Consider the following 21,361-nt stretch of genomic DNA (forward strand, 5'->3'; position numbering starts at 1 on the left):
TCAGAACAGTTACTGTAACTATGCCTCCCTAATAAATGCCAAATATAACAATTTAACATTTACATTGAAAAGAGTGGCTGCCATCTGAGACCTTCCACTTCTAGAAAGTTTAGTTTATATTGCTTGAGTATATACTCACGTCTTACTATGCTAAAGCAAAAACAAACCCTGAATTAAGAAATGCTAACATCCACTTTAGGCTCTCCACACGCAACTAGCCAAAGAATAATAATTCACTTTTAAGTTTGCTTTTTTGTTGTTCCAAAATGGAAAGAACGAGAGTCTTCCTGCCTTCTCCCTTTTTATGGAAATGCAATCAAAGATGGGGTATTTGTCTTTATATCCTGTTAGGAACTATCCTGGGATGCAACAGACTCAAGTTCAACTTTATTCAGAAGCTTCTTCTTAATTTGAAATAGCTGTGTCCTCAGACTGTACTTTTAGCAACTTCACAGCAAGTCAGTCTGCCTCTCAGAAACTTCACTTATAGCAGCTGATTTTGTCTATGCAAATGTTCAGGTTTTGCAGAAAAGGAGTATTTTGGAAAAACTGTAATTCTCAACACACGTGTGTACTAGCAATAAAATAAGATAGTAGATCAACCTTAGGAATATCATCAGAATTAGTCTCTCCAAACTACAGCTGGAGCACATAAATAGCCATGAAATATTCTCCTCAAATCTTTTAACAATGTCTTCAGATTTGGAACACAGGCTTCCTGTCAAGAATCTCCATGTCTGGAGTCAAAATCCTGTAAAGAATTAACTGCACATTCTGCATTTTTCTGAACATACAAAAAGCAGGTGAAGGTCCACCTTAAAACTTTATAATCAAGGTTTAAATGCTAGCAGTAAAGTTCTCAAGAAACCTTTGACATTTAACTGCAGTTTTCCATCCTAGGAGTGGTTTTCAGCTTAAGGGTCATGGCCCATACCGTTCTTCCAGTGATTAATTTGACTTAACTCTAGATGAGAAAGGAAATGTCATGCTGAATATGACCAAGACCTACTTTCTTCAGGCCACCATTTCAACTATGCAAGATTCATTCAGCACACTCTAGCCTCCACAGGTTCTGAGCTGCTATTTCACAATTCTGTTTGTTAAATCACACTGTTGCCATTGTCTTTGGAAACAAAACACAAACTTTCTAAAAAAGAAACATCCATATCATTTTCAGCAGAAACACGATAAAAAAATCCTGGTACCTAGTAACACAACAGTGCTTCCAAAAATAATTCCATAAACTACTGGAAAAAGGTGGAAAGGGTACAGCCTGCTTCTACTCTGAGCTATTAAACAAAATTTTAACCATTTCCTTTCAGGATTTGAAAGTGCTTGTTTTTAGACTCTACTGTTGATCCACACACACAAAAAAACCAAACAGTAGTCACACCTTAAAAAATAATAGAGCAGGATGAATACAAGTTAGTAACAACATGATTTACATCAGACATTTCTGAAACCGCATTGGTAAACTTCACATTCCTGTAACAAACTAAAAGGAATCTTGTTATAAGATCACGTGTGGAGGAGTCAGATCATTTAATACACTGCCCAGAGCACCACACTGCCTTTCACTTGCAGCTAAAAGTTTGAATTCAAGCCAGTGGGAACAATGAGAACAAGATTCCATCCCTCATAAAAAAAAAAATCGTATCTGGCGGTCCTTCAAACATGCAAACCAATCCATTAACTAATCTGTCCAGCACTGTATGTGCCATACTGTGCAAATTCAGTATACCTGCCACACCCTCATCTTCCCTCCTCACTGGGCTTGGTGCACACACTGACTTCTGATCCTCCTTCCCTTCCTACCTATCTGCAAGCCGAGACGTTTTGTTCCCTCACTTTCTCAAACATCAGAGACTAACTCTGAATCAAACAAGTTCAGCTTGGGTTACTTTTTTTTTTTTTAACATCTTGAGAAATTAAGAATTCAACACTTCAATTCAAATTGAGTTGACTGAGTCACATTGGGATAGAGGAAGGAGACTGAGACAATTCAGCCCTAAAATAACCCGCCATAAGTAGGAAAGGTCGAGCAGGGCAAACTGATCTTGCCCAAGCATCTTCCCAAACGTTTCTTGCATCTACGGCTCAAACATTAAAAAATTCACTAATTTTCGTTATTCAAATCATGTGAAAAGATAGTTACCTAAGTAACATCCAGTGAGGAAAGGTATTTTGTAGGAAACCAGGAAAAAAGAAAAAGAAGAAAAAAAAACCCCCAAAACTTCTACCCTGTGGTTCCCTTGCAGCAGCATCCTTTTTGGCAGAGTACTCAAGAAACCAGCTCATTCCTTTTTAAGTATACACAAAACTTTAATCATCACAACACTGAGGTGAGGAGTGACACTTTATGCCATAATGTTTTAACAAAATGCCTGTTTCAGCTTCTTCTACTCCTCAACTCGATCACGAGACCCTTCTGAAACCCTGCCTCTTGAATCACATTATTAGCCACTGTACTTCAGCATTTCTCAGATTGAGATGTTTGCTGGTTCTTCCCTCTAACCACAGTAGCAGTATTCTTTGAATTTTTTGGCATCTAAAATACAGAACAGTTGGGGTAGAACCAGGAATGAATGAAACACAAACGGGACGTGAAATGCTAACTCTGAAATAGCTTTTTTATTTAACAAGACAGAAATGGTTAACACAAAAAAAAAAAAAAAAAAAAATCAGTGACACACCTAAGTTCACCTTGTAAAACAAAATCCTCCTCTAACAACCAACTACTAAAATTTATTGAAACCATCCCAATAATTTGTCTGTTTATCTAAAGCCAAATTCTAGCTTGGACAGAACGAAATTTCAAGTTCAGTGATGTATCATTTTAACCCATCACTTAAAAAAAACAACCAACAAACAAACAACACACTACCATTATATGAAAAAGCCCACCTCCTTTTAATACTACATTTTTATACTACTTAATTATTTTCAAGACAAAAACGAATGTCTTGACCAGAGCTTGCAGAGAAAAAAAAATCAAACCAAAACAAAACCCATTGAAAGAAACAGTCATTATTCCTATCTTTCCTATGTTCATTTCAACTTTTCAAAACACTGCACAGTATTTCAAAGAGAGAAAAAAATTACAGCAGTCATCATTTCAGATGGACTTTGATGCAGAAGTAAGAAAACACTGATGCTGAGTTTGGCTCCGCTGGAAAAAAAAAAAAAGTTGAAAAAAGCATTCTAGCTTCAACTATTCAAAAAACAATACAAAATCCAGTATTTCTTGTAAGGACAATGCTGGACAACACACTTCTTGCAGACAACAGGAATTCAGAAATACATTTGGTTCTGAACAACATTTGTAACATTTCACATATGTCAACATTCACTCATTTCTAACACTTTGCATTGCTAAAATTTGAATCTATTTAGAAATCAGATGTGCCGAGACGCTTTTAAAAGCAACTGAATACAACCTATTTTTCATTACAGAAGTCTTAATTCATTGAAAGAAACTATATCCTATAAGGAATGAAATTTTTCCACATTTAACATTTTCATAGTTAACAACCTTACTGGTACTTTTGCAACAATATATATGCTAGTGAAGATAAACACATATTCTAGATGCAAATTATTCCATCTGCTTGACAACAATCTATTAGGTCATAAGGCAGACGAGAAAACGAACAAAGATCTCTAGCTTTTGAGTTTTACTAACTCTTATGGGGAAAGAGTATTGCTTTATGATAAGCTCGTATCTGGGAGAGCATTTAGTGACTGCATAAAAATGAATAAAAATACTGGCACATAAATAGGTCAGGAAGATTAAAATGTTTTTCTTGTATTAATCTTACTTAGATTTCTGAGCTTTAAAGTAGAATATCACAGAACTGACAGTGGAAAATGAAGGTGGGCTGTTTACTACAACCATAAGTTAAAGTTAAATCACGAAATAAAAGGATTACAGACTCAACCAGGGAAAAGCACTAGGTCAGGACTGCAATCTCTATTAATTAGGTATCCCAGCTGGGCAGTGGGTATGCAGCTGTTAACTTGATCAATGACTTACCTAAATGTCATCTCTACTGATTCGCTTATAAATTACCAGCAAGTGAGACTAATGTACAGGTGCTAATTTATTTAAACTGTTCTCTGCAGTTCTACATAGCTTTATAAACTGCATCTGGCACCTAATGTTAGCTGTCAGTTGTACTTAGACATGCCTGTCCTAACGACTCTGTTCATTAGAAATGAACACAAATTATGAAATATGAAATATGAAAAATGATACATCAAATGGAATGGGCAAAGCAAATCAATTAGAGAAACTTCATAGCACATATTCACACATAGGAGAATAAAACATCCTAGCTTCAGAGTTAGGTCTATAATACCAATTAAAAAGCAATTGGTAGTCTTCTGCATAGTTATATATCAATTTGCTGGATTTTTTTTTTCTCCTCCAGAAATACAGTTGTAATGCACAGCTTAACTTTTCATTCCTAAATAATAGCATCAGTAAGAGATGATTCTGCTTCCACAACATCCAGAAGGATTACCAAGTAAGTCAACTTATTTTCCTGTTTAAAACTTCACAAGGTTTAGCTTTACCTAAAACTCCAGTGAAGGACAGAATCCTATGATGTCTACTTTTGATATATACTGCACAGATTGATTAACAGTAGAAGACATGGAGGTATATAAGCACTCATCAGAAAGAATTATTACTGTTCGAAATGTAAAGTTTGATAATTCTCCTGCCAGCGCTTAAGCAGCTTTTGTATTTTTATAACAGAAATTTAATTATGCATAGCAGACCCTACTACCCACTCTAAGTATTTTCCAACACCTGACAGAAGATGAAGAAATCAAATACGTATCACAGATACTTGCTGTCACCAAACAAAACACTACTCTTTTGGCTCTGCTTCTCCAGCTTTTCAGAAACATTCTGCAAAGCAGTCCCATACTTGTCACCTGCACTGCATTTGTAAAAACGAATTTCCAGAATGAATCTGCTTTTTACTAATGACAGAGCACAGATAATTTGGTGCAAATGATCATAGTCCCGTGGATTCATAAAGAAGAAAACACTACTCAGATACGGTCATTTTCCATTTCTTGAAGTCTTGCTGTCCGTAAGTCTTCCCCCTAGACCCCATCAAGGAAGGAAGCCAGACTGCAGATTAATGCATTCTCCTATCATCAACCTTGCAGGCAAACAAACTGAACTATTAACACCACCATCACACCGTACTAACATGGGAGGCATTCCAGTGGCAGGTCTGAGCATGTATACTTTACAAGAAAGTAACTCAAAAGATAAAGTTCATTAAAGGTAAGAAAAAACCTCTGAAAAATACAGGAGATTTTATAGTCTGTAGAGCAATAAGAAAGCCAGTGTAAACAGACAGGCTGCTATTACTGCTGACCCAGATGCCTCGATGAATGCTCTTACTGTTGACAGGACCTTATCCGCTCTGCACTGAGACTGGAAGGGTCTCTGCATTGGCTCTCATCTGTAAAACAGCAAAGTAACATCTACGATTCTGAACGAAAGTAGTCGCTGTATCACTGCATAGCTCTGTGCTCATGAAGCTCGATTTCCTATGGATCTGTGACTTGAAGTCAAGCTTCTCTTACGGATACGTGATAAAACTCAAGTCTCATTTCAGCCTTTTTCTCAGCAGGCCATTAACTATGTGTCTCTTCTCTACTTTGCTGTCTATTTTCAGAGGAGTATTCTGAACTTTACTTTGAAGCCTGTCAAATGTGTTTGAAATCAGCCTGTATCACCACCTACAGATGTAGTTCTCTCTTGGCATAAGCATGCTGTCAAGACCTCTCATGTGGACGCAGCTATGCTGACAGAATTTTGCCACCGAGAGAGGCAACAAACAATCTCCTCACCCTGAAAAAACTAAATCACACACACCTCTTTTTTGGCATGCACCACATTACTACATCTACCCTAAGGGTCCTGCTGATACACTAATAGTGTTGCTGCTGCGCAGAGAAAGCTTCAGCCATGAGATTTCATGCAGCTCCACCTAAGAGTGAATGTCACCAAATGACATTTCTCCTTCCTGCCTCTGATGTGTGATAAAGTAAGACAAAAATGACAGAAGTGAAGACCAGGTGGGACATTAAAAAAAATCCATGCAAAAAAACATTTTTCCAAGTGCAACGGAGCATATCTATACATGAGCTTAAATGACACGGAGAAAGAGGAGACCACCCAACTGTCAGCTTCCAGAGAAAATGGCAATAAAATAGCATGTTTGGAGCTACTGATATGAGCTTAAATTCACGTCTATATTAAAATCCCTACCCTAAACCAGAGTGTTAGTTGTAAAACATCCTATAAAATTTAATTTGCATTACAAGCAACCACAGTATCATACAAGAAAACCTGACCTAAATATACACAGCAGGTCAAATTGTGGGTAAACGTTTCGAAGTGCTACATAAACCTTTACAGTGCCTCTTATAACCTCAGATCAAGGGGATTATCCATTAGTACTTTTTAAAAGAACCTACTGTGCTTTAGCAAGATATGGTATACAGCTCTGTACTGTGATGTCTGACCTCACATGGCAGCAGGGTTAGAATCTCTATTCACAGTCACAGTTGCAATGTTTGCAATGTATAGTAGCATTCTTTCTTATTCTGACAGTTTGATTAAAATTCACAGAGAGCTGAGGGGCTCATGCTGAAGTAAAGTGCTTTCAATATCTGAAACTCTACAGTAAATTACTTCTCCAACAGAGCAACTGTACTTACATCAATATCCTCTTGGGTAAAAGTTTCTGGATCTTCTCCCATCATGTTGGCTAAATGTCTCTTTCCTAGGTTGAACTCTTCAATCTGTTTTTTAATAAATGCCTCTGTGTACTTTTCAGGTCCTGAGGCTCTTACATTTTTCCTCTGCATGGCTGTAGTGGTATAGATTAGCCTTAATGTCTAACAAAAAAAAGAAAAAACAAAAGCAAAGGATTTATTTTGTATTTTTGGCACAGTGAGCTCTAAATAAAATGAACAGTATAACAAGCCATTCACACCTATAACAAGATTCAACACATTCTTGTAATAAGTTAGAAAAGGCAGTATTACTCATGAAACCAGTTTCTTCCAATGGTTTAATGCCCATAAACAGATAAACACATTCTAGAAGTTGAACATTTTCACACATGACAATTAATTCAGAAGATTCTTCTGATGGAAAGAAATGTAGTATCCTATGTCAGGAACATCCAGCATAAGCAAAATACGGCACTGAACAACCGATGCAGTCTTAAAAGAAAATAAAAATCTATCAGCAAATAAGCAGGTTTCGCCTGAAGGCATGAAGTATGAAAAGCATCCACGGGGCAGCTCTCCGGTGGCTTTCAGAAGCACGTGGCTGCACAAACACTGCCAAAGGTTCTGGAAAGGCTATGGGGTGCTCCTTCCTTGTTCAGAGTGCCAGAATGGGTCTTAAGCTATTGCACAGCCTTGGCTAGAACAATTAGAAAACTAGTAGGGTAGTTCTCACCAGCAAATACTACTGAGCATTGTTCCAGCTCAGAAGTCACAACTCAGGGGATAACTATGTTTTGACCTTTGTGGAACACAGAATCAGTTTTTCTTCTGTCAAGACAATCAGTAGTTAAGATGACTAATTTCAAACAAACTCTCTGCCAAACAGGAGCTTCACTGACAGAGCAGTAATGCCCCAGTTCTGGCCTAGTGCTGATATTATGCACTATTTTGTTTCTACAACATCAGTATTAAGATCCTCCACAGCCTAATTATTCCATAAAGTGAATGAGAACTGATTATTTGTGTGGTCTTCTGTGGGCGGGGGGGGAGGGAAGGAATTACAAGAATAAAGGGAGTGTGGGACAGAAAAGCAAAGACAGAAAAAGAATCACTTCTGAATCAGAAAAACACCCTGTTCTGTTCACCACACAGTACCCTGAAACACTTCTCTCCAGCCCCTTCAGCGTGCCACGGCTTGGCTTCGTGAGCAGACAGCGCAGCTTCACAAGGCAGAGCGAGCCCATCTCACGGTTCTCCCCGCTAGCGTTCTTTGCTCCACTCCCTTCACTCGCCCTGTGCCAGCTCTGGCACTCGAACTCTTCTGCAAGCCAGCTCAGCTCCCTAAATGCGGCAGAACACTACCCTCTGCTTCCTCCCAGTCAGCGGGCACTTCTCAGCCGAGCTGGTAGGTCCCAGCGGTTCAGAGAAGGCTTGGAGAAGAGCAAAAGCTGACAGGAGGAGGTGGCTGAACCACACAACTGGGAGCAAGGAAGCCGAGGGGGAGTCCTCTCTTTACCTTCATTTCTCTGAGCAAATTATGAAATCTCTTCTGCTGCTCCTGGAGCTGCAGCCTCAGTCTACCTTTAGCCAAACATTAAAACCCAAACACACACAACAAAGTCACGTAGTTAGGGTTCCTACTGCAAGGAACAGAATAAAACTAGTATTTGAAACCATTAAATGTTCTGTGAGTCACAGGAACTGTATTCTCTTCACTATTTAGACATGCTGACCATTGTGACGGATTTTACCATTCAAGTTAAGCTAATAGGGATAGCATAAAATACTTGCTATCTTCCTGTAACCAAGACAAATACAACAGCAATCTTCAAACCTAGTTATAACCACAATGATACAAACACACACCTCACCAAAATGAGATTACTTGGATATATTTGCAAGACGAACACAAAAGCTGATCAAACTTCCACCTTCTGTTAGTAACACGAGTTAGCTTACATGACCTTCACCTGCGCCTAGCAGCTTTGGGTGTTCTGTATTGCCTGGTCCTTTCTTGTGCTTTCAGAGAGCCCGGTTGGTATTCTGGACATCTGGCAGCCCAGGATGGACTGGTCCAACATATCCAATTTGCTGCACGTACGTAAAGCTATTCATGATCTGTTTACCTGTCTGTGACTGTCTCAGGCTTCAACATACAAAACTAACAACCTCACTCAAAATTTCAGTTTGGAGTAAAGACTACAATACCCTGCCTTAAACCAATGAATAGCACATGCCTGTGCTGCAGGATAGGTCCCATGAATTCACTAATGTTTGATATAGAAAGTAATCTTCGAATAACGAGGTCACACGAGACAGAAAGAACTGACCCTCTACACTTTTATAGCCTGACAAAGACACGCCCCTCAAGGTATGTACCTTGAAAAAGTAACCAATAACTCTGCTAGAAAAGATTTAAAAACAGCTCTCAGGCAGAATTTAGTGCCAAAGAGCCTCTTGTTGCTTTGTTTTCTCCACAGCCTGTATGTATCATATGCAATGCTAGTCCTGGTTTGCCCCTTCCTTTTTCTTTTTTTATGTAGTCATGTTATCTGTGCGGTTATATTGACATACACAAAATTAAAAGAAAAATAATCAAAATTTTAAATGTACACATTTTCCACAGGCAAGGCTCCAGTGATTTCCTTAGAAAGCAGTAAAGGAAAGCAGAGGTATTTCTGCATATTCCCTATTCTTCTCTCCTAGTCACTCCTCAGGAAAGAATTCAATTCATCTTCTGTCTTACTTGCCTTAATAGTAACTAATTATTTGTAATTCTTGTTAATGAACATATGATTCCTTATTAGTTGGCCCAAAATTGCTTTCTCTCTGCTACGCTTTAAACAGAATACTTTTAAAAAAGATTGCTTTCATTTTATTCCTGTGAATTTCTATTGTAATTTTCTCATTTTTGTCCTCCTTCCCTCAAGCTATTCATATTCTTCCCTAGTTTCAATTCATCACTAATCAAAAGTCCCTGGACACATAAACTGTTCATAATTAGAAAACAGCCTCTTATGCAAATTAATATCTATTGTATTGGGTACCTCTTCAGGGATAAGAGTACTATTTCATGGCTGGTACAGGCACAAATGGCAAAGCACAGCTAAACGCTTCCAGTGTTTCAGTCAAACGAGAAAGCACGCTCCTCTACGTTCTAGAGGAAGCCACAGAGTTTTGTATTCACTTCTTACACATTTCACAAGGCATTACAGCAGCGTCACCATTTTTTAAATAATAACATTTATTAACAGTCCTCCTGAAATTTTAACAGACACATCCACCAGGACAGGGGAAAAGGGAAAGCCTTTACTTCTGGACACAACTTCTTGGTATCAACTCCTCCCTCCCAACCCCTTCCTGAGGAACCTAGCATTAAAACAGCTTGGCAAATCTTGATTTTTCAGAGAACACGTAAATTTATAGAAAATCATCTTAAGTAAAATCTGCCTCAGAAAAAAATAAGCATTTTCAGACAACTTCAACTTCTCTGGCCTGTTTTTTTCCAACAAGGGAAATAACGAGGACCTGTCTGTTTACTTGTCCTGTTCATTTTGCTTCACTGGAGTTATATGAATACAAAAGTAATACATATCACTAACATAGCAATCAAGCTTCCTGTACTTTTGGAATGGGAGGAATGGGGAATCAGAGACAGGAGGTTTGAATTCAAGAGAAAATGTTGTCCATTTTACAACATGACATAGTTACAGAGATGGAAGACAACACCAAATGAAGTGGCACACATGCAGTTGCACCATTTTCATGCTGCTTCCATGCTCTAAGCCGGCAGACTTCAACCATCTCTTCTCCCAAAACCATGCAGCGCACAAACGGATTTGGACTAAAAAGCTCTCTTTGGGACAGAACTTCACTCGGAGATGTGGAGCTGGAGCTGTATAACCACATCAGCACGCAGGACTAAAGCTGCCCTGTGCCCCTTGCTCCAATTACTGGCACAGCTAGCGCTACTGAACCCTGCAGACAGGCAAGATGCAGTCCTTTGGTCACTCACTGCACAAGAAAAAACGTGTATTATGTAGTGATCACACAGAATGTAAATGCTCAGACCCATCCTGAGTTTCTGAAGAACGACTTTTTGTTCAGTACCTGAGTTTTGACTTTCTAGTGTGCTGTTACAAAAAGTGTGTTTTAATTGATTTACTTAGAACAGTATTTACATAATCTCAGATTTCAGTCAGCCTACGAACTGATTAAGTGAATCAGTATCAGCTTTACGTTTCAACAGCATTTTGGAAAACACATCAGAAAGTATCACAAGGTGTCAGCAAATATGCATAAGTGATTTTGTACTACTTTTTACACCTGATTTGACAAAGCGTTTCATCAGAAGAAACTTTTTCTCAAAATGAAGTCTCTTGACAGGTAACTGTAAAACTGCGTCTCCCCCACCCAGAAAATCTACTTTCTATGCATATTTGACCAAATTTACATAATAAGTTTTGCTTAAGACTGTATACTATGGAAATAAAGACAGCTCTAACTGTATAGATATCTGGCAAGTGTCAGACATGTGTAATAAGGAACAGAATTTGGATCTGGTTGTTTTGAGGCACAAGTTATTCAATGCTCACCGGCTCTTGAACTCCAGCTTAGTTAACACCTGCAGAAAAAGCTACTCCATTCCAAACATGTAGTTCTGAAAGACGGTCACCCAAGTGTTATCACCTCTCTCTGGTATCAGTACATATATCATCCATGGTTATTTAGATAAGGTACCGGACCCAATCAACTGAAATAGCACATACGGTGCTCTGAACTCTTCTGTTGAGAACAGCTATTTAATCGCATCAGAAGTGACCGACAGTAGCTAAGCCAGATCATGTTTTTTTCTTCAGAAATTGTGCTAAATCTGTGGGGTTTGCTCATTAAAAGAATAGGAAACTAAATGTGTTGTTAAGTCAAAGCTAAGGGAACTGGAATGACAAAGTTCCTCTCCCATTTCCTCTCTCAATGCAAGAGACTTCTGAGTACAAAAAAGAAGTAATGAGCTGAACTCCAGCAAGAGATTTTCAGGACAGACATCTTAAAAAAAATTCCCTAACAGTAAGGTCAGGTAAGTGCTTGAGGTAAGAAATGGCTATAAGCAGGTCAGAACAAGGGTACATCAACTAATTACCCTGTCCTGAACAGCAGCCAGTATGAGAGGCACAAGGAGAGGACTAACAAGTAGTGGCAATTTTCCCAGGACACTTGCCCAGTTCCCAGCAACGTGTGGTTCAAAGACATGCTGATATCTTATTTTTAATAGTCCTCCTTAATTTTCTTCTGAGCTTCTTAAGTTGCTTTTTGTATTCACGTAAACACTTAGTATCCTGAACACCTTCACCAAACAGTTCCACAGGTTAACTACACTTAAGGCAAAGAAGGGTCTCTTAAGTTCCTGGGCCCTGCCGCCCATCAGTTCCCTTTACAGCCTTTGGTCCACAGGCAGTTAGATGACTTGTATATAGCTATAGCTTTAGGTACCAATCTCATCCCTGGGGGCGAGAGCAGCAGAAAAATGCTCTCTCAAGGCCCTTCCACCCCTACCTTCTACAGTGACTCCTCCTTTGAGATCATTTCCTCATTTACAATACAAATCTTCGTCAGTTCAAACTCAAGCAGCTGCCTGGCCAGGAAAACTAAGTTACTGTCACAATCATCTCTCTGACAGAGGATAACCAAAGCAACACAGACTGTTCCAACTGAGAACGAAATAAAGTGTTAGACTATTTTCGGCCTTATTCTCTTTCTCATTCCTTGCGCAGCTTCAGCGCGTGTGTTTCTGACCGCTGCGCAAAGAACTGCCCATAAGGGCGCCAGGCCTTCATCCCTCACGGGTGAAGTTAATCTAGAAGTAACCACACAAACAGTTCAAATCGCTCCTCCCAGTATCCACGTTCATTCCCTTACCGCATCTACCTTCTCTTGCTCCGGGGCTTGCTTTAGTTCAGCCACCGAACAGTTCTTCGGGCCCCATAGTCCCAAATTACTGCGTAGCTCGGAAGTGCTACCAGCACGCCTTTTCATCCGCCTGGTGGTCGCCGATTCAATACAGGCACGGGTGTACCAGACCCCACCGCACAAACGCGGCGGCTGTCCCCGCCACCGACAGCGGGTAAGCTTTTTAACTAAACAGCAACCAGCCGGACACCGGCGCCCATCGAAACCGACGGGCAGCTCGCCGAACGCGGCGCCGGCGCTCGCCCTCCCCGCCCCAACGCCGCCTCCTCCGGCGCCCGGTAGGCCGCAGCCCCGCCGGCCGGGCGGCCCCACACCCCGGCCCAACCGGGGCCTCCGAGACCGGAGGCCGCTGTCGCCCCGGCGGGGACGCCCCCGCTCCGCCCCTCCCGCTCTGCAGCCGCGTCGGGGACGCGAACCGGCCCCGCCGCCCCCGCGCAGAGTCCCCCCGCAGGGCCCGGGGCACCGGAGCGGACGGCGAAGGCCCCGGGCCCGGCTCTCACCTGGACACGCGGCCCGCCCGGCGCCGCCGCGCGCCAGCGGCCGCCCAGCCGCAGCACTCGCCCCGCGGCCGCCGCCATGCCTGCGGCACCCGGTCCCGGCCGCCGGCGGGGGGCGGGGAAAGCGCGGCGCGGCGGAGCCCGACGCCGCCGATTGGCCGGCGGGGCTGGGAGGGGCGGAGCCGGGGTCCGCGCCTGCGCGCTGCGCCCCGCGGTGCCGTGCGCGGCCGGGCCCGGGCCCGCGGTAGGCGGTGGCGCCGCGTGTCGGGCGGGGTGGCTCAGCGGGTCTCAGCTGTTCAGCCGCGTCAGCATCGTTAAAATTCAGACTGGTCGTTGAAGTGACGGTTTATAACCCGCGTTACGGTCGCAGCGGGGACCGGGGCAGCGGCAGGCCCCGGGCATGTGCGCGGCAGCTGATGCGGGCTCTGCCCTGGTGAGCCCGGCCTCTGGGGGGAAAGGCCGAAATCGGGAGTCCTGGTAAAGCAGGTGGCGTTGGGAGCTGCTGCGTGCCTGGCGCAACAGCGCTGCTCCGGGCAGGTGTGGCAAAGAGCGTGTTTCACCCTAGCAGTGGGGTTTTCCCAGGGAAAAATCCAAATCCTGGGATGCATTAGGAGGAGTGTGGCCAGCAGGTCGAGGGAGGTTCTGCTTCCCCTCTACTCTGCCCTAGTGAGGCCCCATCTGGAGTACTGTGTCCAGTTCTGGGCTCCCCACTTCAAAAAAGATGAGGAGCTGCTGGAGAGAGTCCAGCGGAGGGCTAAAAGGATGGTGAGGGGACTGGAACATCTCTCCTATGAGGAGAGGCTGAGGGAGCTGGGCTTGTTTAGCCTGGAGAAGAGCAGGCTGAGAGGGGACCTTATAAATGCCTATGAATCTCAAGGGTGGGTGTCAGGAGGATGGGGCCAGACTCTTTTCAGTAGTGCCCAGCAATAGGACAAGGGGCAGTGGGCACAAACCGAAGCACAAGAAGTTCCGTCTGAACATGAGGAAGAACTTCTTCCCTCTGAGGGTGACGGAGCCCTGGAACAGGCTGCCCAGGGAGGTTGTGGAGTCTCCTTCTCTGGAGATATTCAAGACCCGCCTGGATAAGATCCTGTGCAGCCTGCTGTAGGTGACCCTGCTTTTGCAGGGGGGTTGGACCAGATGATCCCCAGAGGTCCCTTCCAACCCCAAACATTCTGTGAAAATAATGCCAGGATTTGGAGATGCAGAGGTTGTCTCTTGCCCAGGGAGAGTTTGGGGTCAATACTGTCACCTCCCAAGGTGACGTTAGTCTGGACGCTGAACCTGGAGAGCTTGACAGTTTTCATCGTTTCCACAAGTTACCTGCTATATACCCTTAGAGGTGACTGGATTTTGGCAGTAGCGTGTTCTACCATAGGAAAAGTGGAAATTAATTAAAAATTTTAAAAGTTCCACTTTAGACTTACTGAGACTTTTTGCTTTAGGAGCAGTTACTATTTGAGAGGAATTTCTGGAAGTGAATCTCTGTTTTGCCAGGTTTGGGGTTTTTTTTTCACTTTTCCATGGGTGGCTCTTGCTTCCCCCCCGTGCAGACGCAGGTATGATTTCCTCCCTGGGATGTAAAAGAGGGTAGGAGAAAACTGGCGGTGGGCAAGGGAAGTCACCCATGCAGGGAGGTCAGGGAGAAGCTGCCTGGAAAAGTGCATTGATTCTTGCAGTTACCAACTGTGAAAATGAAAACATCGGTAGTTTTATTGACATGGCTACCTGGAAGTGAATGCAATGAACGCTGCACTGAAGGAGAGCAGTGGAGTGTCTCGCTCCTGTGCACACCTGGCCAAGCGCTGGGAACTGCAGCCGTGCTTTCATTCGCAGGGTGTGTAGGGATGGCATTTGGTTTCCAGCTGTTTCTCCAAAATAGAAAAAGGGGGTTAGGTTAGGGTCACAGTCCCACTGACCCACCTCCTGGAGCAGCCAGCAGAGCTGAAGGGGTGGAGAAAGCCAGGGATGGTACGGCCTCTTCAAGGCCTGTGGTGAATCTTATTTGCCATCTGTCTCCCTGTGGCTTGGCTTTGTTCAGCAGCGAAGGAGCTCCTCCGTCCTCAGGGCACTGAGCAATTGTTACCTCTCACCCCTGTCAGCTGTACAGAAACAAAGCACCGCTAGAGTGGACGGTTTTCATTCCCCACATGCAATTAATTATGAATTAAATTCGAGGAGCAGGGCCACCTATACAGTATTGTCCGTTTGTACTTGGAGACTGGCTGCTGTAAATACAACTCTCCCAACTCCTTAAGTCTATCAACTCCTGGGCCCATTGTGAAATAAAACTGAATGCTTTAGCAGTCTGGAGCACGTTTTCAATGACATAGGAGTCTGTATGTGGTCTATAGCTTCAGTCCAAGGTTACAGAATTTCTGACGAGCGCTCGGTGTATGTGGAGTCCAGCACTGAGTGACAAGGGCCATGTTGTGTCTTTAGAGCAGTCAGCCCATAGAGATTAAGGGCTGCCCCTTCAAGGTGGAAGATTTTTTGCGCATATTTCTTTGAAATCCTTGGATGCAGGTGTATTTCCCAACCATCCTGCTGCTGCCAAGGAGTTTATGTGGGCTTGCTTATCCCGGGAAGACACTTCTCCAGAGATGCCTGGGTGGCCAGCTGCTAGACTGATCGTGTAGCTAGGTGCGAGTGCATGTAGTTATTACTTGGGACACTTTGGAGAAAATGTAATTCCCTGGTGGGCATGGCTAACGTGGCCCAGAAGGTTTCCTTCTAGTGGAAGGATTGCCACTTCTGCTTGAATGGCGGGAGTCTAGGCTTGCCAGTTCAAAATCAGTTTTTAGTGCAAGCCAAGGTAAGATACAAATGAGTGGAAGTTAATTATGTGCTCAACCCCCTGCATCCCCATCCCTCTGTCAGAAGTTTATTAAGACAGAGGTGGAGGGAAATGCAAGAAAACCATGTTTAATCTACTTATCCCAAGAATAACTCCAAAGGGCTTCTCTTTCTATCTCTGTATGTAGTTGACAGAGTGTAGATGCTTACCTAATCCATGCAAACTACCCTGATGCTTCACTAAGCCCTCAGCGGATCTTTAGTCTCTTGTGTGGAAGGAATGTCCTTTTGGAGCCCGGCTGGGCAGTGTTCAACTCTGGGAATTGGTTCAAATTGTGAACCTGATTACCCATACACTCATGTAAGTTCCTAATCGTGCTCTGTGCAATCACAGAACTGGGGACTGTTGCCTGCAGTGCATTACCTGCTTTTGTTTCGAGACTAGGTAATGAGCGTAAGCATAGAATTTGGGATGGTAAAAGCTTTGGAGTGCTGTCTTTCAGGGACAGCCTGACATTGAGAAAACGGTGCTTCTGTGTGGGGCTTGGGGTTTCTGGAATGAAGAATCACTGAATGCAAAGTAAGGAAACCAGGCTGAGCCTGCACGTGCATGGGTCAGGGGACAGCCTGAGGGGCACATCTGCAGTATATGCAAATTCTTGAGCACAAACCTAAGGCTGAGCTTCAGTCCCATTTTGCTGATTGCTTACATTACCAGCCTACATGCAGACAGTCCTGCAGTGAGATTTGGGGTGTCCTTTTGTAATCAGAGATAAGATTTGTAGCTAGCATGAGTTCAGGTTACTGGTATGGATAATGTGAAAACCAGTTGCTTGAGGAACAGGTATCCCAGTGGCAGTGATGGAGATGTATGGATCTCCAGCTTGCTGCCTCAGAAGTGCAGACGAAAAGATGGCAGGAATGGCAGTACTGGGTCAGACCAAAGGTCCATCGAGTCTGGTGGCTTCACTCTAGCAGTGGCAAATGATAGATGCTTACAGCAGTGTAGAAAGACAGGGCAAATATACGAAGATACTTCCCTGACAAAGCCTCCTGACCTGCAATGAGCTGGAGGTAGTATCTTAGGCTTAGACATGCAAGAAACTTATGCAGGAGAAGAGGGCAGGACTTCATGGACAATGTAGCGGGATCTGCTGCCATGCAACAGAACAAGCTAATCTGCAACAGAGAGGGTGAAACCTCATGAGTCAGAAGACAAAGCAAATAGATGTAGGAGAGTTAGAACTTCTCAGAATGCCATAATCTAAATCCACTCCTGAAGAGATGGCTAGGATTTTTAGGGTTTTCCCCAAACAGAAATAAAAGAGTAGATTTGTTTGAATTCTGAACTATAGTTATTCTTCTTATAAACTATTTTCTGTTCTCTTTCCTCTGTGCCTTTCTTCCTTAGGCTATAAGTATTTTGGCTGAAGTTCTGGGGACGGACACCAATCATCAGTGCTGGTCCAGGGAATGAGAGGTTGGGTGGCAGAGCCTGAGGATGCTAGACAGAGCATCCACACGTGCTGAGAACATTCCTCAGAGCCTAACCAGGGCCACTTTCTGGATTCTCTTTAGACCCAGGGATGTTTAAGAACATGCAGGTCCAGTCAACTGGAACTCAACAATCACTTCAGTTTTTGGCTAGGGAGAGCACTGGAGAAGGGTGGCTTGACAGAAGACTTCGTGTTTCAGCAGGTCATCAGTATGTGTTTGAAAAAAATAAAATGCATGTGAAAAATGCAGAGAATTCAGCAGTATTTTAACTCTGTTCCAGTTAAGTAGTTTCTAGATATTTTATGGCATGTGTATGCTTTTTAACATAGAAATTGTTTTGCATTGATCTTTTTCATCACTGTTGAAAGGCTGATATATCCAGAAGTCATGACTTCTTAAATGCAAACACATAAATTTTACTTTAAAAAGCTAATAATGAGAACAACTATTTAATTGCACCTACTTTTCTGCAAATGTGCAGCGAGCACATTCCATTTCATAGCCTGCGTACACTAGCTACCTAAGGGCTGTCAATTAAGTTGCGCTATAAAAGGCACAGCAAGCAGGGGGCTGTCAATCAGTTCTGATGTGAGAGAGGTTTCAAGAATCATTATTCCAACAGTATTTATCAAATATGAAAATAAAGCAAATTTACACGACAACACCAAATACAGAGGAATCATATTTCATTTTATAGTGAAAGTGATTTGGATTGAGCACAGAACCAGTAAAGGCAAATCGAAAATAGCTGGAGATCTTTGCTTGTAAAGCAGTGCCCTCTGTTTTGTTCCTTCCTACAGCTTTCCTTCTCCATGAAAGAAGGTGTTACCCAAATCTTCACTGCACTTTGGATCACAGCCCTGCATCTGTTTCATCTTTTCTTCACAGTCCAAGGGCTGTTGGTTGGGGGATTTTTCCCACATCTTCTGAGTATCGCTGAGTGCTGCAAGGCATTTTGGGGAGCATTCTTTTCTGCAGTGTTATGTTCCAACTCTGTCGTAATTTATGTGCTTGAGTAGCCCCCATTGAATTTAGAAACAGTTCTCAAAAAGCACGAGAACTTGTATGGATGTAATTTGGAGGCATCTGAAGATACATTTATTCCACATGGGTGCCAGAATCAGCCCAAAGAGATTCAAATGCAGTGTCTGAGTCTATTTTTAGTTGGCAAGTGCTTTTAGACTATGTAATGTGTCTTTGTCGTTTGTCTACCATACGCTTTGCCTCCATATGTTTATCACTGTTGCTATTGCTGATTCAGTATTTCAATAATAGAATCATTTGGAGCTGTTCTTTAGACTAGGGTTTGCATCAGACTTTTTTTTGTCTCTATATAATTAGACTAATGTCATTACTGATCCTAGCAGCAGCTTTGAGTCAGAGCTGACATTAGATCCAGAAGCTGTGCCCATGCTGTTAAATAAAAGAGGCCTGAGGACTGGCCTAGAGACGAAGTGACCTTGATGGAATCACAGCAGCGCTGATTAGAGCCATCTTCCCTGTACAGCAGAGCTGCTTGGAACAGCCTGAAATAGAACCAGAAATACAAATAATCTCCCCCATCCATAGACACAGAGCAGTAGTGGTTGTATCTCTTCATCACACAGAAGGAAATTTATTGCTGTTGCTGTTACTGAACCTGTTCAGATTTATAAACTTTTCATTGCTGATTTTTCTAAGTACTGGAGACATACATATATTCAGAATAAATAGAAGAAAACTGTAGTTTTTCAGATTGTAGATGCTTCCCAAGATTCATTTATAGATAGGGAGTAGACACTGTATGTCCTGTCTAACTCACCAGATAACCATAAAATACGTCTCAGAGTGTGCCCTCCTGGGACAATGCGAGGGACTTGCCAACGTACAGTTTATGGATGCTGCTGGAGGTTGTGAACTCCATTTGTATCTTTGTCAGACAGCAGGCTCCATTCTGGTTTTAAAGCTGGGGTGCGCCTTCCTGTGGCCTCACGTTTTTGCTGCTGGAATAAAATTCACTCAGGGTGCACGACGGTCAATGACCAGGCACTATCCCATAGAGTGCTGTGGTCCCAGACACAAAGTTACTCCTGCTGAGGAGACCAGGCTGTCGAGGATGTGGTCACCTTGGCCACAAACTAATCTGGCAGGAGGCTGCAGTCATCTGCTAAAAACTGGATGGGAGCTGAAAAGTTACAGAATAAAAGTGGTCTTCTCGGTGTCTTTGGAGCTCTGGAAATGGCAGATCCAGCACCTAACACTTTTCCGTGCTTCTTGAAGATGCTCTAAAGAGGACAAAGTGGTTTTTCAGAATTAAATTTCTTCTCCCCTCAAAATGAAAATGAAGACCAAAATAGCAGCCAATTCAGAGCTGAAAAGGAAGCTTTAACTTTATTTTAACAGGCTTTGGACCAGTCTCTGAAGTAATGAAGTGCAGGAAAGTGTGAGTTATAAGATTTCAAGTTTTAAAACAGCCGTAGCAGCAGAAGCTTCTGAATCATCAGGGCTTCCACAGGAAGTCTAAAGAAACACATACGATGCATCTTTCACAGAAATAACAAGGAAAAAGAATGACAAATTGGAAATGGATTAAGGAAAAAAAAAAGCACCAAGTACTGCTCTTACTTTCTGACCATTATATTCAAATAATAAGGGAAATAATCTGCAGTTTTCTGCTGTAGAACTCTTTACAGAAACAAGCAATTCATGTGCCTGTGTTGAATTGATGTCAAGGCTATAAAGTGTCCAGCAAAACCAGGTATCTAACGTAATACAGATGTCTTCCCCAGATGTTCTGAGAAAAGAGCTGATTGTTCTTTTTGGCTTCCCTCTTATTGCAGCAACAAGGCACTACCCATGGTCTGCTTGGCGGCTGCCAGGACCTGAAGACGCAGTCAGCACGCCACTTGGAGAAGATCCCTTCCTGTCATTCCGCTGCGCAAGTAGAAGAGCTTAGCCCACAACAGTCCTGTGTGGGTACAGCTGGAGGGGGACGTAAGCATGGGAAGCTTCTTTAGCATTCGAACACCAGTGCAAGAGCTAACTCGAACACAGAAGCAGCACTCTGCTCTCTGAGAGCTAGGCTGGTGCCTGGAAAATGGTTTTGCGTCCAGGTGTTTTACGCTAGCCTGGAGAACCTGTCAGCCATTGACCACTTTGGGCCAAGTTCCAACTGCAGGAAATAATCCTGAGGAGAAGAGTAGGAAGCGCTATTGCACGGTTTCTCTTCTCAACCATCTGACCTGCAGGTAGAAAGGCAGTCTCTCTTTTGACATCTCTTGCTCTGCTGTCTTCAGCCATCAAAGAAACCACTTAAGAGGGCAAATGATGCAGGCTGGAGCTAACTCATGAAATAGCGTGCATAATTAAGATTACTATAAGTATCAGTAGAAACTGCTTGAATCATCACCTCCTTACATGTGAGAATCTGATAGTGCATGTCAGCCTAAATCTGAACATCTGCAGCAAGCAACTATATTTCTCAGATTATGATAGTTCAGTTTCAAAATGGGAGGTGAAACAGGGGAGAGAAAGTTTTCAGATTTGGGGGAGGAAAAAGGGAAGGAATCTCCAACTTCTGTGAGCGTAGTAAGAACCTGACTGATTTACTTACTGATGGCACAAGTCAAGTGTCGTTTGTAATGTGCTGCCACAATCCAGCTGAACATGGTTGGCTGGCAGCAAATATCCCAAACCCTGCGGTGGTAAGTAAGCTGCAGCTTATTTTAAAGGATGCTAGACATTTTGTCTCTTTGGCCAAGCCTTCTCAGTCATTTATAAAGTTACATGGAAAGGTCAATCTGTGCTTAGATATACAATATGATTAAAACAGATCACATTAAATTATTTCCATTTACTTA

General features: G+C 42.8%; 1 protein-coding gene across 2 annotated transcripts in view; it reads right to left on the minus strand.

Annotated features, from left to right (window-relative positions):
* Window positions 1-13,319, minus strand: part of MRPS9 (mitochondrial ribosomal protein S9) — a 33,765-nt gene extending 20,446 nt beyond the window's left edge. The window contains exons 1-2 of one of the 2 annotated variants that reach the window (XM_075425982.1): window positions 13,233-13,319; window positions 6,748-6,927 (exon numbers count right to left, since the gene is read on the minus strand). In XM_075425982.1, the coding sequence (XP_075282097.1) occupies window positions 6,748-6,927; window positions 13,233-13,310 (258 nt within the window). In that variant the 5' untranslated portion in view covers window positions 13,311-13,319. Of the gene's footprint in view, window positions 1-6,747; window positions 6,928-12,681; window positions 12,814-13,232 lie in introns of those variants that run through there. The other variant, XM_075425977.1, reaches the window with a different exon arrangement.
* Window positions 13,320-21,361: the final 8,042 nt, after the last annotated feature.

The sequence above is a fragment of the Opisthocomus hoazin genome, chromosome 1, assembly GCF_030867145.1.
Source record: "Opisthocomus hoazin isolate bOpiHoa1 chromosome 1, bOpiHoa1.hap1, whole genome shotgun sequence".
Taxonomy (NCBI): domain Eukaryota; kingdom Metazoa; phylum Chordata; class Aves; order Opisthocomiformes; family Opisthocomidae; genus Opisthocomus; species Opisthocomus hoazin.